Genomic DNA, 19,559 nt, shown 5'->3' on the forward strand with positions numbered 1-19,559 from the left:
GGGCCTTTTCGGGTTGAGGATGGAGTCAAGCTCAACTCCCAGTCCTACTGCCAGTTCCTGGAAGACACCTTCTTCAAGCAGTGGTACAGGAAGAAGTCTGCATCCTTCAAGAAAAACTTGATTTTCATGCAAGACAATGCTCCATCACACGCGTCCAAGTACTCCACAGCGTGGCTGGCAAGAAAGGGTATAAAAGAAGGAAATCTAATGACATGGCCTCCTTGTTCACCTGATCTGAACCCCATTGAGAACCTGTGGTCCATCATCAAATGTGAGATTTACAAGGAGGGAAAACAGTACACCTCTCTGAACAGTGTCTGGGAGGCTGTGGTTGCTGCTGCACGCAATGTTGATGGTGAACAGATCAAAACACTGACAGAATCCATGGAATGCAGGCTTTTGAGTGTCCTTGCAAAGAAAGGTGGCTATATTGGTCACTGATTTGTTTTTGTTTTGTTTTTGAATGTCAGAAATGTATATTTGTGAATGTTGAGATGTTATATTGGTTTCACTGGTAATAATAAATAATTGAAATGGATATATATATATATTTTTGTTAAGTTGCCTAATAATTATGCACAGTAATAGTCACCTGCACACACAGATATCCCCCTAACATAGCTAAAACTAAAAACAAACTAAAAACTACTTCCAAAAATATTCAGCTTTGATATTAATGAGTTTTTTGGGTTCATTGAGAACATGGTTGTTGTTCAATAATAAAATTAATCCTCAAAAATACAACTTGCCTAATAATTCTGCACTCCCTGTATGTAACTTTTTTAATGTTTGTACTGTATTGTTATGATTGCTGGGCTTATGTGTGGATTCATGTTGTATTTTAAATGGTGTTTGTGTATTTTTCTATAACCATTGTTTCATGATGATTGCTGCAGGGAATGAGCTACCAGCAGGCACATATGGGGATTATCAGAGTTTCCCAAAAGACAACGATATTTAAAATGTCACCAATTTTTTACATATTAAGGCATAGAATAAAAGTTTTCAAAATAAATTAAGCAACGTTTCTCTTTGGGTCACTATTCCTTCCCGCTACCTACTGCCAATACAATTCCCTTTTTATACCATAAATGTATGATGGATGGACCCGCCGACCCTCTATAATGAGAGATTCACTCTGCCTGGTGAGGATCTTTATGCGGACACATGAACATTTGGCAGCGCTGAAGGTGGAGTCAGTGCCATGCTTTTTTTCCTGCTTAACATTTATTCATTTTTTTTCTTTTTTTTCTTTCAAAAGCAGGAGTTTGCAGAAAAAAAAAATATTGACTCAGTCATGCAAAGAGATTTCTCCCTCCACTTGGCACTCCTTGTTTCTTTTCACTGCCTGTGACTGCTTTGTCTCACCCTGGCCGACCCACAAAGGAAAAATATGCACCAGGAAGACAGTCCTAAATGTGATGGTCCTCTAGATACTTGAAATGTCGGGACCATGTGGGGGCCTTAAATTCACTGACAGGGGCTCAGCTGGTGGCCAGTCAGAGGTTTACTTACTACAAATGGGACTGGGTGAACTCAATTTGGTGTGATGAATGCACCTCTGACTTACAATAGTTCAGTTCTCCCATACCACCAAATATGTCCCCGCAGAGTAAATTACATTCTAAAATAAACACCTATTGATTTAAAAAGATGCAGATGCAGTGAAGTACCTCACCTGCTTTGCCAAAAGGAAAACTGGGATTGTTTCTTAGCGGCGACAGGAATCTTTAAGAACTGAGCTTACAGGGTTCGTCCATCACATAAAGAGGAAAATACGTCTGACAAAGTATACAAAGCATGACAAGGTATACAAGGCACATTTCTTTACAGTAAAATCATCTGGTTGCATGCTTGGATCTCAGTGAATGCTACCTTATTTACCCAATAGGCAGTTCACAATTTGGAATCCTGATAAGAAGCAGACACATTTGTAGAATAATTGCAAGAACATATTATTTAAGGATAATTAAATGACTTGTCCTGCAGCACAGCTTCTTAAAAATAAGAACAAATCTATAGAATAAAACTCTCATATAAAAATATTTTTTTCTAAATTCCGACATGTCCAACATATCTAAGAGGCTGACAGTTTGTTGAGTCTTTCGGTAAGGCACCGGAACTTGACGGTTCTTAGAGAAATCGCAAGGCAGGTTTTAAAGCAAAGAAGAGTGTTTGTGATGGACTGTACAGCCACTGAAGCACCGGAAATGTATTTGAGGAATTTAAAAGATTAGATGTATTTTATTTGATTTAAATAGATGTATGACTCTTTCTATTGATGCCTGAGTGCAACTGCTTTTCCCATTTTCATGTTTTTGCCGCAGCACGAGGAATGAGAAACTGCTGTGAGTTTGTTGTCCTACAAAAGAAAAATAAATTAAGATATTTAATAATCCGTGGCAAATCAGGCACTGAACATATCGAAAAAGGAAAACATTTTCCGTGCCCCATATTTGATTTCTACCTAAGTATCATGTACAAGCAAACTTGAAAATTTGGCCAAGAGGCAGTTAATTCTGTCACTCAACACCGAAATGACCACACGCACTTATATCCTACTTACGTACTGTGTAGAACATTGAGCATAACCTTGACATGGGACGTCTAAGTCAATATGGGAAAAGTAAATATTGTATACCACAGTAACTTTTAAACTCTAAATATTAATTTATGGCACATGAGAAGATGCTCCATGCTCTGGTTGATTCGGCCACTGAGTTTCACAGATGGAGAATCTTCCACCAGCACATAAGCTGCAAGGTTTTGAGGTAACGTTTAGCTTCTCCCCAGTAGAATAAATGCCTTTGGTCTGATTATAGCATTTTTGCCCAGTCTTTAGTTTATGAGTTGGATTCCTCATCCAAGTAGAGCGGAAAGGATCCCCAGCAAAGAAAGTCATTTTCATTCATTTTATGATCGAGCATATTTTGTTATAGTTATGACAGACCACAATAACATTAGCTGCTGGCGAATGAGCAGACAGGGACTAATTGCCACTGAAAGCCAATGAGCTACTGCTATGTTATCAATTTCTTTTAAATCTTAGCAAAGATATTCATTTGTGCTGGACTCTGTAGAATGGTAGAACATCTTGAATTACTCCTATGAAGACATTTCTGTTGCCTCCTTGCTGTGATTACAGATTTGTTTTACCTCTATATCGCTGGATTGTTGCGTTTGAGGCACAATGAGTTTTCTCTCTCTGCATATATTTTGAGGCAACCAGAATCGTGAATTTGGTGTATTGGACTGCATCACAATCAGCTCAGGGCCTCTTTAAATAGATAGACCAGAGAGTGCCTGCATCCATGCTGATTGCTAACCTCATCTACTGTGATTAGGGTTTCCTATGGAATGACTTCTCATTAGCTAGCTCTGGGGTTGTGAGTTATTCGTCCAATCTAACATTTATGTAATGACAATTTTGTGTTCAACTTTGTGCAGCAGCACCCAGAAAAGAGAATCATTCTATATGTTTGCAGCTTTTAAAATCAAATGGCTGAAACCCAGCCCTATATGTTGCCCATTGAATAGTGGTTTTATTGCCTAGTACATCACTGAACCAAAGGATAAATATCATAAACCGTACATTAATGCAATGAAGAATAAAATCCCCCTCAACAAGCAATTTGAAGCCTTGAAGCATTAGTAGCAAGAACAAGTCTAGCAAGTTTAACTGAAAAGAAATGGGACCATTTGGAGGATGAATCCTCATATCGCTCTTGACAGCAAGGACCAGAAAGATGCCCTTGTGAGCTAGTGCATGGGAATCAAATATGTTTAGGACAAATGAGTTTTCAATTTACATGATGCCTTTGAATTTCACAGGGATCAATGGCCTTAAAAGGTTAAGTGCCTTGCACTGCAAAGACTTCAAAGGGAATGTGATTGGCGTGCTATCCAGAGTTCCTCACATGTTTTTCTCAGGCACATACGCAAGTCTCAGGTGAGTACTGGAATTTGAGGATTCTGGTTGAGCCCCAGGCTCTACCAAAGAACCATGAACTTCTAAACTAGGAGATGAGGCATGGATAACCACAGATCTGTTCTATCCCTGATGAAGCAGCACCCAAGGGGGATCAGTGAGTTCTGAAGTGGAGGCTGATCAACTGCATGTACCAAACTGGAAGTCAAGTACAACAATGTCCTTTTCAGAACAGAGACTTTCTCTGCAGGTGATGCACAGAGATAGAATTTGAAAGTAACAGAGGCATACAACACAGGGATTTACTTACAGAAAAGATTCATAGACTGAATCCCAGCAACAATTGAAGATTGGGAGCACAGTTGTCTTAAAAATTATTCGGATGACCAACAAATGTGCATGTTACAAGTTTAAAGGAGTGACTATTTTTATGTACAGATCCGATGTGAAAAGGTTTTTTGCGTCCCAAGACAAATGCCGGGGAACACATTATTTTTGGCAAGAGAACTATATGGCTTGAAATATGTATGGTTGTGATGCTCCTTTGCTTTTGTCTCACATTAGTAGATGTCTGCAGTGCATCAAACTGGAGTGGGATAGTTATTTTTTGTGTTTGAGTTTATGGATATCTTTGAGATCACAATTTATTTTCCATACCTTTTTATGTACACAGAATAGCCAAAAACCGTATTTTGTACCTGAATAATTCAGATTTTAAATCATGGAGATTACAATGGTGAAACTTTGTATGACTCTGACTGGTGAACATTTTAGGAATGCCATTTAAGGAGACGATATTGCTATTTATCTCTCCAGCACCTGAATCAATGTATTCTACTGGGAACACTCATAAAAAAGTGAAACATCCAAATAGGGGGTTCTGATGACTGTCATCTAGATGTGACCTGTGACCACGGAGGAAATACACACATCAGGTTGTGAAATAATGTTATTGGGTTTTAATGGGCTAAAGCACTGCTCAAAATCATTGGTATCTGATTTACATCTCAGCAAGGAAGACTGGATCAAACCTTCTGACATCACTTTATTCTACCTCAAAGACAAGATATAAAGAGCCAACTCATAAAATCGAACAGGCGATATTGAATTTATAACTGTCACTGATATTTAGAGTTATTGAAAGAATGGATAATAGTTGTGCTCTGTGCCAAGATGGCTCCCCAAGGCATCATGTTGGCTAATTTCATTTGGTAGCCATCGCGAAGCCCAGCAAACTGGAGAAATATCTATTCTAGGCTATTAAGCACTGCCTTAGCCACAATGCTAGGATGGACATGACATTTATGAATCTGATTCTCTGTGACCCCCAAGAATAGCATAATGCAATTGTTTATTTTAGACACAATAATATCAGATTATGGAGGCTCAATGACCTTAATGTATTTATTAACCACAGCTTACACCAGAACAGTGGGGGCAGAAAAGCTCCACAGAAACACACCAGACACTAGAAGAGTCACAGAGAGGGAGAACACTCAGCATATCTAAAATGTTCTGAGTCAAAGCAAAATACATTTCCTCCTGAGAGGAAAACCTGAAGGTAAACTAAGGAAAAAGTTGAACTTGGGACCTGGATGATAGTTGGAAGAAGAAAGTACTGCACTGGTATAGCAGTTCCTATTTATCATTACTCATGTGAAATTGGCTTCAATTCTATACAGAAGTTCTGTTATTACGTCGCTCCGGCTGAGACAATTAAAGCTTGTTGTTAACTGAATGTCCAAAACTATAATGTGGATATATATTTGATCTACGTCTGTTACTGGAAATTTGACCCCAACCTCGGTATCGTTGGCATAGTCATAAACCTGGAAGCCAGGTCTGAGAAGGAATTGCTGGAGTGCTTGAATGAAAATATCGAAAGCACATGGAAAAGACAGGACTTCAGATGCCTCAACTTTCAATCTGTTGCTCGGAATGAACTTGAACCAGTTCAGAGCTGTGGCCGACACATTTACCCCTATGCAGTTAACTCTGGTCACCTTTATGCTGCAGGGTTGTTACACCTTACACACCAAACAAATGTGACACTCAATAGGAGTGTGGCGACGAGGGTAGCACACTTGCTTTAAGTGTGCTACCTGCCTTTCCATCAACGGTAGCATGTATACAAGTCCAGTTTACCACACAATCATTGAACCATATTACTACATAAAAACAAAAGGTGTGTTACTTAGAGCTGTAAAAATAATCTGTATTATTTTTAATGTTATCATAATTCTTACTACTAATAATATAAGAAAACTAGCCATAATAAGATCATGAAGAACATTTATTATTGTTACTCTTACAATTCACAATAACAAAAATAAAACCAAATGCAGTACTCCTCTATACAAATATCACACTTGTAGCAAGTGAACTAAGCTTCAACAAAAACACACACGTCAAGAACAAGAGTCACACTTGCTGCCAGTATTGTACCCTGTTCTGCAAACACATTTTACAATGATTGTAGTTATACTATCTCTTTTCATCCAGAAGATTACACTTCGGGCTCTACACAACCTCTCTTTAAAAAGAAAATGACACCTTTATCAAAAGTGAAATCTCTTTCAAACTTTTTCAGCAGATAAAGCCACGCCTCTTGGCTCTGTCAATTCCTGCTCATAATACAGTTGGGGTATTGTGAGGGATCTAAGTACTGACGTAGTCCCCTCTGATGGAATGGGACCGTGAAATTATTTGGAGTGTAAAGACATCATGCTCATTTCCCCTCACTAGACCAGGTGGTGAAACCGAGCAGCATAATGAACACCCTTCTTAGAAGTCCAAATACCTACATTTAGTCACTTGCATATATAGTCATTTTCTTATTTTGGTCATTAAACAATAATAATGTTGTAATCTGGCATTTTAAACACACTTCTAGTGGTTAGTGCTCAAACTAAGATTTCGAGGTATTACTAACAAACTGAGCTCAGCCCCGGAGTCATCTACAGTCTAGAGAAACTACCCCTAGTGACCAGCGGAGTCAACCCCAAGCAGGTAGGACAGGGTGCAAACACTGCCTGCCCAGATGACTCGGCTACGAGTTTCAAATGTTTAGTCTGTGGGTCTGCATGAATGGCTACAGTCAGCCAGCTGAGAGCAACCTACACCCAGAGGGCACGGGGACCGTGTTTCGTTCTGAAAGGCAATAACCTGCTGCCATTGGAACTAACCTTTATAGTCTTAACTAATGTTATGTGCCCCTAGGCAGTTCGTTACTTTCACCTAGAGTGCTCTTCCAGTGCAGGTGAAGTTTGCAGGGCAGGCAGGCAGTCCACAGGAGCAGCAATGAGTACAGCAAGGGTAGCATTTGCAAGCCCCAGCTGCCTCAAACTGACTGCCATGCAATTGTATGTGAGCAACAGTGGATTCCAGTAAAACAATGTGGGTGATTGGATCCCACTCCACTACACTGAAGCCACTCGTTCACAGTTGAGTAAGTGCATTCGCTCTGCGTGACTTGTGGCCAGGGGTTCAAGAAAAAAGCCTTGTGAGAACAGCATTAAACTCACTGAGCTCAGATCAGCAGGAGACCAGTCTCTGATCCCTCGAGGACCTTCAGAGGTTAGACCAAAGTGAGGTAGATCGTGTTAAGAGCTGGTGGCTAAACAAAGCACCTTTAGGACCACAATGGGAAAAAGACAATTACAACACACAGTGCCAGAGCCATTGCTTGCCTAGAACTGGAGATGATTTAAACCCTGTTTGAATGCCAAGTAGTTGAGTGGTCACAGATCACGAACTGAACGCAGAGAATACTTACATTTCTAAGCCATTGCCCCTGGTAAAAAAGAAAAAGGGTAGAAATTATTACTTTGTGCATTTAAATAAGCTTCACAATTAAACGTATTTAATCCAGATCTAGTAGTCCAGATCCCATGAAAAACGCCCATTGCTATATATGTTTTTTGCTGCAGCGAGCAATAGTAATAGGACAAACAATGAAAGGGGTGAAGCTGTTAATGAGGGAATGTATCTGTAAGTGCAACATAAGCTGGAGCAGTTCTTTCTGCTATAATAAAAAAAAAAGAAGCTAAGTGTAAAAACTGTGAAAGGAATAGATTTGATTTCAAAGCCTTCCAAAATATTTACTGACTGATCAATTAACAAAGGTCTAAGTGGAGTCAGTTCCAGAGCTGGGGGACAAAGCCAGAGGAATCCTCAGCCCTATGGTGGCAACATCTCAAACGGTACACGGAAACCAAAAACAGAGAGCCAGAATGAAGTGCAGTCAGACTAGTGAAGTCCAAACACAGGTCTGACCACCATATTCTGACCTATCGGTAGCTGCTTCATAGGACTGAATGGAAACCTCGAGCAGCAAGCATTAGCACATTCTAGCTTGGTGAGGAGTCCTGGCATGACAAGGAGTATCTTTTTAGGTTGCTTCTATCATGAAAAGTTGACAAGACCATTACATTGACTTGAACTCTGTCAGAACTTCTTTCAGCGGGCCACAGGGAACACAGGGGTCCCTGGGCTCAACCATGAAGGTTGTGTCCTTTTACTCCTGATGTCCCGGGGCCTGACCTACTATGGATTCTGAGTAACTGGGCCAAGTGCCACTTCTGAACTTGACTCTCAGGATAGCGTGGTCCAAACAGTCCCAGGCTCCCTCTGCAGTTAGGGGGGTGAATTTAGAGAAATAGACACAGGCACACAACTCACAATGGCTGCAGCAGAAGCAATAAATCAATGTCCTGTCAAATACTCATTTTTATAGAAAAGGAGAAGTATTTTATTTTACTGCTATCAATACAAAGGAAAGGAATGACATGCACACACAACTACACAGTCTCCTGAGGTAGGTCGAGGCTCTAGTGTTTCTTTAGGCAATTCCCCCAGGTTCCACTCCCTCCTCACTCCTAGTGATAGTGGCTATTCCTCATTCACTACAGTTAACTTCCAAGGTAGGCCTCACTGGTAGTCCAAGTCTCTCGAGTCCACTTTGATTCTAACGTAAAAGTAGCAGTGTTCCAGCACTGCGGCAGTAACTAGCAGAAAGTTTGACAGGGCTAACTGGCCTGAGATCAGTTTTAACTGCACCTGCAGGCATGAAGCATCCGGAGTTCCTGAACATGCCCCATCTGTGGGTGCTTGGAATAGTTCCTGAACGTGCCCTATCTGTGGCTGTTTGGAGTAGAAGCAGCTGAATTCAGGTGAGTTTGCCACAAGTGGCCCACGCAGGCTGTACCCAGAGGGTGCAGAGTTCCTCACACGCTGCTCCCTAAGCAACTGGACGTTCTTTGTGGCTCGTCATGTGGGGTAAGTATCCAATCCATCTCCAGGTAGAGGGTTGCTGCGATGATTCTGACGTGGGTGTCTCACCTTGGTGAAGGTGCGCATGTGCTCCCATGACGATTTTCCTCCTCCGGCGGGGGTTGCAGATCAGGTCGCACTTCTAAATGCTCCAGGTGACCACCTCTGGCATACAGGGTTACCATATCCACATGGTAGAAGTGCGCCAGCACAGTGAAGTCCTTAGCGACTGCCCCTCCTGACATACACTAGTCAGGCCACAACCGCACAAGGCTGCGGCACTTACCGCATGGCAGATTTCTCATGGCAGCCTCTCCTGCTATACGGGGCTGCCAGCTCAGCACTAGGCAGGGCTGCTGCCCTGATGGGAAAGCCCTGCAGATGGCTTAATTCAAAGTGGCCCTCCTCTGGCATACGGGGGCCTCCAACTTAGTCCTGCACGTGGGCAACAACCCAATCGATGCAACAGCCGATTCAATGTGGCACTCCTCTGACTTATGGAGGTCCCCGACTTTGCCCTGCACATGGGCAACAACCCAATTGGTGCAGCCGTCTTGACACACCTCGAAAAAGAAGTCAACTTGACAGGGCTTCCCACTCGACCTCCTTCCTTCTTCTACACAGGGCGTACTGGTTTTGGCAAGCAGGTCGGCGCTGGTGCTCTAGGCTCCCGAACAGGTGGTCTTGGGTTCCCTGGGTGATGTCTCGTCATTCTGCAGGGAGACGAGCAGGCCCTGGACACATGTCCCGGGCATAGGCAGAAGTCTTGTAGAGCTTCTCCTCCTCACACAGCCTGTCCTTCTGCTTGGCAGGTGACAATTTTGGGGGTCTTAAGCGCCCCTTCTTAGAGTCCATTTCCAAACACCAAAGGTGATCTACTATCTGAGTCTGTCAAGTTTATGTTTGGGATCTGCTTCTTTTGAAGTACCCTCTACTCCTCCTCTTGAAAGCAGTCTGTCACAGCAGGAGCGACTCCAAAGCTGATAGCCCTAAATCACAGGCCATGAGAGTGAATAGAGTTCACACCTGGATGTCAATATATACATATTGCAACCCTCTGCAGCAATCCTCCATCGTATTATTATATATACAGATATATATAATATAAATATTTACAGAATAATGTGTATATATATATATATATATATATCATAAGATGGAGGATTATAGCAGAGGGTGGCGACGTGAGACTGGCCTCTGATTGGAACACGAAAAGGGGGAAGAGGCGGGCACTACCTCCTCCCAGACAGGAAGAAGAACTAGGAAAACTTTGCCCTTAGCTGTCCCACCTCTCGTAAGCAGGGAGTCTGAATGGAATGGTCCAACATATCAAAGTCAGTGGAGAGTTCTAACAGGATGAAACTAGTGTGGGCGAGGGGACAGGGGCTGTATAAACGCTCAGTCTTATGTCCTCCAACATAGATACCAAGGCACTTTCCTTTTCCACTCTTTTTGCAATGGTTCCAAGACCTGCATGATCTTTGGGTGGTTCAAGAGTCATCCTGCTAGATATTTTTTCGGCCACCTTGCCAATATATGGTAGCAGAGAAAAGGGCGGTGTTAGGGTTCAACTTATGAATTCAGGGCTGAAAAAAGGTTTAATGATGCGCTCCTTCCAACTTTGCGGTACTACCCTACAGAGAAGGCTGCAGCCATTTTGAGACATCAGATTGGTATTTTGGGATCTCTTTGATTGAAGGAATCCTGTGTGAGTCAAGAAGCTGTGGGAGTGAAGGAAGAAGAGGTAGGGTCAGTGTGTAAGCATCCCTATACACTCTATGTGAAGCATGGAAATATACTATGTAATAAGATTCTGTCTTGACCCATTGCTAACTAATAGATATGTATGGGGTCTTTTACATGCAATTTATTTGTACCTTAGAAAGTTTTGTTTGAATAATCAATGTGTTTCAGGTCAAATGCTATTGGCCCTCTATCCACACTCAAGGTGTCCAAGGCTTGGGTGGGCACGTCTTGGTGATCTGACCTAAGTGAAAGTTTGCAGAGCCACACATGGTTCAATTATATTTTAGTTGGGCCAAAACAACCATTATAAGTAACAACGATAGAGGGAGAACCTAGTGATAAATGATGTCACCCATCAATTCGCCCTTTTCTAAACGAATAAAAATACTTACTCATAAACATCGGCACTCTTCATTCTCCTGTAGTATTTGGCTAACTTTACAGTAAGTATGATGCTAGGAAGTAGGAAAATGGTGCACCAGCCCAGGCTGAACCAAAAGGCATTCTGAAGAGATAAGAAGAACAGAAGAGCATTATATGAAAAGTAGTAAATAGCAGCATTATTTTAGATATCGTATGACAGCAATGATCTTGTGTAACATTGGCACTCACTAAAACTGACTTCGTATTTAAACCTCTCTTTCAGTCTGCTGTTTACATTCAGTAGTATAGTGACAGAACCTGGAATTTTTGGCAATGAAGAAGGAAATCCTGTGTGGATGGAAAACATGTTTAGCTATCCATGGAAGAAGACAACAAAAGTTTTCACCTCATAGACAATATGAGGTCTAACTTACAAGAAAGTTAAGAGGCATAATTGCGAGGTTGTTGTGCTATTCCCAGGCAAAAGGCTTTGTGCTGTCAGTGAAAGGGCTTACTTTCTGGCCATTAGCCCTGAAGAGATGGATAGTCATCTGGGCCCAAAATCAGAATTGAAGTTTTAACCCCCTGTACTTAAGAGAGCATTCAGGCAGGAATTAATTTGTACCGAGATGAAATATTCTCCACACCAGAGTGTTTCAAAAAGCCTTTAAGGAAGATTCAATGCAGTGAATACGATTTCATCTGAGAATATCCTTAGGGTCTCTGACCGATAGGTGTTTTACACCAGAATATTGTTTACAAAAATATCACCTAATGGAAATATTGTGTCCTAAGTATGGTTTACAAAACTAATGCTCTACTGGGTGGAGATTTTCTAATAGTAAATCCAATGGGAGATGTTTTTGTTATTTGATTTTTAGTACACAATATTTCTGTCAGACGATCACTCTGTTATGATATTCTGCCACAATATGCCGCCGAGCTGCAAAGACATGTAGAACGACCATCATTACCAGCAGTGCCAGTCCATGGTGTGCCTGAGAGCACAGGAATGTTTTCTGCACTTCGAGAGGGCATAGGGGATGCTGGTTTCGGTCCTCCCAGAATAACAGAAACACTCCTTTCCCTCAAACCTTTGCCTCAAATAAATCTTCGTGCGCCTTTTAAGCTATCGCATGCAGTTTACTTGGCATATATTACAGTAGAAAGACACTTATTTCTACTTCACATGTTTTCCTGTAGATATGAATTGCCCGTATGTGGGGGTGGGGAGGGATAGGTTAATTGTTTCAGAGAATTAATGAAGTAGCAGAGAAAAGTGATTTCTGGGAGTATGATCCAGTAATGATGTTTTTAAATTAGCAGTCTCAAAGAGACAGGATCCAGAATATATAAAATAAGTTACCCAAGTAAGTGGCTTTACAAGATGACTCCAGAAAAAAACACATTACGTCTTTGGTTCTTCAGCCCCCAAAGGTATAAGACAGTAGCCATTAAGTCACAGAGTACTGAGGAAGGTGGAACACACCCACAGTCAGCCCTCAAAAGACGTCTGTGACCATGCTGCACTAGACCTTCCATCAACTTTGTATCTGATAGTAGGAAGGTAGCTGCCACTACTGAGTGCAGGTGATGCTGCTGTCCCATTTCCTTAAGACTATGGTAGAAGAGAGGAGCATCACTCTCGTAGGGCTCAACTACATACACCAACCATAGCAAAGAGTAGGACAGGGGTGCCAGCAGGCATCATTTCATAAAACCCGTAGAGTTGAACTGAGAAGGTCCTAAGCCAGGCTGTATTCTCCCATGACTGCCAATTTTGACATCTGGGTCTCAGTGTGACTGGATTATGAATTTCCAACTGCTTTCTCAATTTGAAATTCACAATATTAAGGAAATAGGGTTATGGAATGGGGAACAGGGGTGGCTTCTGGGGAGAAGGGCATTCAGTTAGAAGACGATGGTTAGCAAAGGACACAAGGGAGTCAATATACAATACCATGTACTCAAGTTGGCTGACACCATTGGTTTCTGTGGGTAAGGCCAGGAGATGTGAATTTGTAGGGTTACAGGGAACAGTTATCAAATCCCCTCAGCAGTGCAAAATCCACTTATAGGCTGCTCAGTGCTGTGATGCGACTCTCATCCACCAACAAACTTTAGTGCTGATTATGACATCGGCGGTAATTACCGCCTACCACTGCGGTGATGGCCTCCAGGATACCACCACAGCGGCGACCATCAGGCTACCAGATTATGAGCACTGCTTGACTTCTGCCACAAAAAGGGTGGAAATCCGGCAGTGTTCATACTGGCGGACGGTGGTGACCTGGTGCTGCTACCACCAGCACCACTCTGCCAGTAGAATGCCACCAGCCATATTTTGAGCTTAAATACAGCCTGGCGGAGTGCTGCTGGTGTAGCAGTGCCCCTTTCCCTTCCCTGACAGAAGACCTCCTCGCCTAAGGTACGTCGGGTGTCCGACAGCGGAGGGGGGTGGGAGGGTGGGGGCTGTAGTGTGTGTCTGAGTGTGTGAATGGGTGTGTGTGTGTTAATGCGTCTGTGTGTGTAGTGTTGTATACATATGAGTGAATGCGTGTAAGAATGGTGAAGTGAGTGCGTGTCTGCATGTCAGTGTGCCTGTGTGTAAGAATGTGTGAGTGTGTCTGGATGAATGCATGTTTGCCAGAGAATGAATGAATGCATGTATGTGTAGTACGTGTGGGTGTCTGTGTGCCTGTATGTGGGTGGGGGGGTGAGGGGCGGTGTGACTGTAGTGGGGGTGTGATGTGTGTGTGTATGTTGTGAGAGGGTGGGGGCAGCTGTGTGGTGGGTGGGTGGCTGCATGTGTGTGCGTTTAGGGGGGTTAATGGGGGTGTTTGAATGGGGGTTGGGGATGGGTGTTTGGCTGGAGGGGTGTGGTGTGTCAGGTGTGTGTTGGGGGTGGGGGAGCCTGCTACCACCATGGTTTTTGTGGTGTTGCTAACGCCACGGAAACCATGGCGGTAGGCCGGCTCACAATGCTGCCTGCGATACTCTGTGGGCCACAGAGTCGGAGATTGATATCTCTGGCCCTGCGGCTCATACCACCATGGCGATGTGAGTGCAGAAGTGGCACACTCATAATGTGGCAGTATGTACAGCCAGCCTCTTGGCAGTTCTACCGCCACATTAACCCTGGTGGTCAAAAGACAGCGAGGGTCATGATGATCCCCTCTGTGCCCAGATAAGCAACCCAAAAGAGAAAGTGGATGGAAACCTATATGAAATTGGGTTTTTGGTTGAGGTGGGTTATCCCTTCTCAAGCAGCAACCATTCTTTTCTGGGTGAACTACAACAGTTTCTAAATTAAAATGTGCTTAGTCCTCTGGCAGCTTAGCACAAAAGCAGTCAGGCTTAACTTACAGCCACCTTGTTAAATATTTATGCAGCACACTAACAATAATCAAGTGAAAACACAACACAAGAGAAATCCCACACCAAATTTATAAAAATAGAGAACATTTTACTTAATAAAATGGCACAAAAATGAATGAAATCCACTCAATAGAACCTCGAGTTATGAATTATTGATGTTTTTAGTGCAAAATAGCATCTAAAAGATCCAAATACCAACCACAGGCATATAGTAGTGAGAGACTCGGACAAAGACGAAAGTTACATCCGACTGTGATGGAGTGCAGTTCGGATACATGCAGTGTATTGGGCCTGGTCACAGCTTACTTTAAGACTTCAAAGAAATTTGAAGAAAAAAAAATAAAGTTTAGTGACGCAAGGCAGCTGCTGGTGTCCGAGGAGGCATCGCCATCGGGGACCCTCTGAACAAAGTCACAATGAAGATTTCTACATTTCTACATTCCGACTTTCTCATTTTTTTGGAAGTTGAAAATCTCCAGAGAACTAAGCTGCAGGCTGTACCCAACGAGGGCTCCACGAAGCTGGAAACCACTTCCCAAAGGCTGAACAGGATTTTCTTCAGTAGAGAAGAACATAGCGTGAGCTACTGCCAAGTCCGGCTAATGAGCAATGCACTTTGGACGCATCGGCAGGTCCCGGTCTCCTATCGGTTCTCAGGCCACTTTTTGGTGGACATTTTTCTAAATCCCAAGCTCCAGGAATTGGTTGTTTGGGCAGCTTTCACCCCACTTCCAAGGGTCCAGAACTGGGTGAGCACCACTTGAAGGGCAGGACTCACTTCAGGGAGGGTCTAGGTTCAACCTTAAGGTTGTTGGAGCTTGTTATGTCCCTGCAGCTCAGAACAGGAGGCCAATCAACTAGCCCTTGAAGTAATTCTGGTAGTCCTGGATTCAAGCACCAAGGCAGGCCTGAAGCAGCAAGACAGCTCACTGAGGCTGCAAGGTAGGATTCAAACAGCAGGAGGTCCTCTGGTAGTAGCAGAGCAGTCCTCAAGGGTCCAAAACAGGTCTCAAGTAGCAGGGCAGTCCTCGGAAATACAAGGCAGACCTTCTAAGTGTCCTCCACGTGTCCAGGCATGAACTGAGGAGTTGGTCTGAGGGTACAATATTTATACCTGGTGCCAGCCTTTGAAGTGGGAGAAACTTCTAGACTTCCCCCCCACATCTTGTCCTGGAAATTCCCTTCCTGTCCTTGCACAGGCACCAATAGATCTAGGGTGACAAAAGGCTGGTGTTTAGTTCTTTGCGAGTCTTCTGGAGGCAGTCCCTTTGAAAAGTAAGTGGGGTAGGGAATGGCTCTGCCCCTCTCATCTTGGCAAGGATGGCCCATCCTGCCAACATCTAGTCCCCCTTTGTTTCACTGTCTGGGAAGAATACATAAAGGCCAACTGCCACTCTATTCATAGTCATGTGAACCAAGACTCAGATGGCAGGCACCAAATGGTTAGGACACAAACATTTCAAATGGTTTTTTCAGGACTGTGATTTAAAATTCAACTTTACAATTGAAGGTGATTTTAAATTACAATTCTTATGGGACCAAATGTGATATTTCTACCTGTCCCCAATCAAACATTAGCACCTATTCAATTTAATAGGGTAACCCAAAGTTATCCTATGTGAGAGGTAGGCCTCACAGTAGTAAAAATCACATTTTGGAATTTTCCACTTCCAAGACATATAAAACTTAAAAGTACATGTCCAACTTTTTAAATACAATGCACCCTGCCCTATCGGTTGTTTAGGGCCTACTTTAGGCGTCATGTATGTGTTTTAAAAAGGAATGTTTAGGCCTGGTAAGAGGTTTGTCTTGCTAGTATGAATTGGCAGTTTAAAACTGTACACAGACCGCAATGCCAATCCCGAGACATGTTTTAAAGGGTAACATGTGTGGGTGGCACAATAAGTGCTGCAGGCCTACTAATAGCATTTAGTTCAGGCCCTAAGTACATGTTGTACCACTTTACTAAAGACTTACAATGACACTTTTTTTTTATTTATTTTTTTAAATATTTTTTTATTAACATTTTATCATTCAATAAACAGTATTATGTTTACAGCACCATCTTGTTTGCTTCGTGTTAGTGCATAACAGTGTTAATATCACTACTGTCTACATTGTTTGAATGTTCTACTTCATTAATTATTCAATAACCTTTATACTTTAAACGTATGCAAGAATAGAACATCAGTGGCGCTTCTTCTCGTATGGGTTGCCCAATTGGCCTAGTGTAGCAGAGTCATGTTTTTCTAGCTATTATACAACACCTTTAACTCGTTTCAAACATTAATTAACTTAAACTTAAACACAATGGCAAAGTAGGGGGTAGAGGCTGCTAATGCAGGGGGATGCCATTTCTTGGCTTTTCCAGTATGTATGGTGTCATTACTCATAGACTTGTCTGGTTTCAGGTGGGTGGGGCGTCTACCGGGTCCAGCCTGTCTGTTAATCAATGTCATGTGCTCTGTCCCCTGTTGTCCGCCTTTTGTTTAATCTCGGCCTTATCGTGTCTTCCCTTATCATGTCCTAGAGGGCAAGGCAACATTTCCTCCCTTCCTATGTTTATCCAGTCTCCACTCCTGTTGGAGTGTCTGCGTCCGCTGTTCTCAATATATTGTCCCAGCTTGTCATTGCTACTTCCCATTTCTGTGCTATAGGGTGGCGACGCAGTCCCCTCCCCTCCTCGCTCTTCAGGACCTGGAGTTCGGCTCTAGCCCATGTTGTAACGTCTTGTCTCCACCCAACCCGGGGGGGCCGAAACTGTGCCTTCCAGTTCTTTGTGATCTGTCTCCTATATAATACCAGTGCCAGATTCAGAAATCAGGTCTCCACTCTTCCCCGCGGCAACCCATTCCCAAAGCCCATCAAACATCTGTCAGGGGTCGGAGTCAGGTTCATATTAAGGAGTCTCGATAGGTCGGACATCACCTCTTCCCACCCCAGTTGGATCTCTGGACAGGTCCATACCATGTGGTCAAAATTTGCGTCTACATTTTTACATCTGGGGCACACCCTAGGAACTCCCCGATAGATTACTGTTAGCCGATGTGGGGTGAGGTACGTTCTGTGGAGGTAATTATATTGTATATATCTCAGGCGCGTGCTGCGAGCGACGGACCGGGGGTAAGCCAAAGCTCTGTTCCATTCCGCATCTGACGGTTCCCTACCGACTGTCCTCCCCCATCTCTCTCTCAGTGGCCGCAGGGAATCTAGTGCATCCTCAACTTGAACTCGGTATAATTTAGATATCAGATGGGACTCATCTCCTGATGTCAATAGGAGATGCAGCACCCTGTGGGTGGCTGGTTCCGCGTTGACCGTGATCCAGTGCGTTTTCAGCACATGTATCAGTTTATGATACATAAGGAACTGACCCGGGGAGACTCCACTGTCAACAAGATTAGTGAAGGACCTCAACACTCCCTCCTGAAACAGGTCTCCCACCGTTTCTATTCCTGCTCTCCTCCAGGTTCCGAGGCTCATGCCTCCCAGGTTCCTCTCACCAGCCTCGATCGTAAGTACCGCCAGGGGTAGGGCCGGAGAGTACGGGGGGGACAGTGCCATCCCTTTTCACGCACCTCTTCCAACATGCTGACGCCACTTTTGTCATCGGGCTGTGCATGTGGGGATTAAGCTTCCTATTTGTCATTCGAGCAATGAACTGATTTATGTCCTCCACTACTTGGTCGGCGTACCTCTCCAGGTGACCCTTACCTGTGAACCACCCGGCAACCCATTGCAGCTGGGATGCCAGGTAGTAGGCTTCAAAATCTGGTGCTCCTAGACCCCCCTTGTTAGTTGGCCTGCATAGTATCTGGAGCGAGGTGCGTCTACGGCCATCATCCCATATAAGTTCCCTGAGTAGGGTGTTTAGTTCACGAAACCACGCTGTTGGAATCAGAAGGGGCAGGTTAGCGAAGTAGTATAGAAGCCGGGGCAGCATTACCATTTTGGACAATGCTACTCTGGCCATTATCGTCAATTTCAGCGATCGCCAGAACCCCACCGTGGACTTCAGAGATCGTAGAGCTCTGCCCAGGTTACCCTCGCGCAAGTCTGCCCTGTCGTGAAACACCTGTATGCCCAAGTACTTAAAGGTTTGAGGGGCCCAAATCATATCCCCAGGGCATGTTGTCGGGCGTTCGCCGCCCGGAGCCATAGGGAACACGCATGTCTTGCTACGGTTGAGGCAAAGTCCAGATATGTTCCCATAGTTCTCCAGCACTCCCAGCGCCCATGGGAGATCCTTCTCTCCGTCCCTAAGGTAGACAAGTATATCGTCAGCATATAGCGAGATGATATGTTCTTGGTGTCCCCATTCCACTCCTCTACCCACGCCCTCCCGCCGCATCTGGGACGCCAGCGGCTCGATGGCCAGGGCGAATAACAGTGGGGACAATGGGCAACCTTGTCTGGTTCCCCTGTGAATTGGGTAAGTTCCGGATACCGTTTTACCTGTTCTCACTCTTGCCAGCGGTGACGTGTACAACAAGTCCACCCATTTGACCCAATCTTCACCCATTCCCATACGGAGCATCACTGCTCTCAAGTAGTCCCATCTGATCGAGTCAAATGCCTTCTCAAAATCCACCGCGAGCAACACCCCTGCTGCAGGTTTCATGTCGCTAGGCATATTCAGGACCGCAAAGAGACGTCTCAGGTTTAAGGAGGTGCTGCGATTCGGGACGAAACCATTCTGGTCTACATGTACCAGAGTTGGTACAAGAGGGAGTAAACGGTTGGCCAAGATCTTGCTTAGTATTTTAAAATCACTGTTTAGCATTGACAGGGGGCGGAAGTCAGTCACTGAGGGTTGCCTAGATTTTGTCTTAGGGAGTGGGACTACCATTGCCTCTCTCATGGTGCACAGCAT

At 43.8% G+C, this 19,559-nt stretch overlaps 1 protein-coding gene across 5 annotated transcripts in view; it reads right to left on the minus strand.

Annotated features, from left to right (window-relative positions):
• Positions 1–461: 461 nt before the first annotated feature.
• The window catches only part of LOC138300336 (prominin-1-A-like), a 475,106-nt gene continuing 456,008 nt past the window's right edge, over positions 462–19,559 (minus strand). For all 5 annotated transcript variants that reach the window (XM_069239581.1, XM_069239582.1, XM_069239583.1 and 2 more), the window contains 3 exons: positions 11,338–11,450; positions 7,704–7,721; positions 462–2,362 (listed from right to left, as the gene is read on the minus strand). In XM_069239581.1, coding sequence (XP_069095682.1) covers positions 2,311–2,362; positions 7,704–7,721; positions 11,338–11,450 — 183 coding nt within the window. In that variant the 3' untranslated portion in view covers positions 462–2,310. The remainder of the gene's footprint in view (positions 2,363–7,703; positions 7,722–11,337; positions 11,451–19,559) is intronic.

The sequence above is a fragment of the Pleurodeles waltl genome, chromosome 6 (assembly GCF_031143425.1).
Source record: "Pleurodeles waltl isolate 20211129_DDA chromosome 6, aPleWal1.hap1.20221129, whole genome shotgun sequence".
NCBI classification, from domain to species: Eukaryota; Metazoa; Chordata; class Amphibia; order Caudata; family Salamandridae; genus Pleurodeles; species Pleurodeles waltl.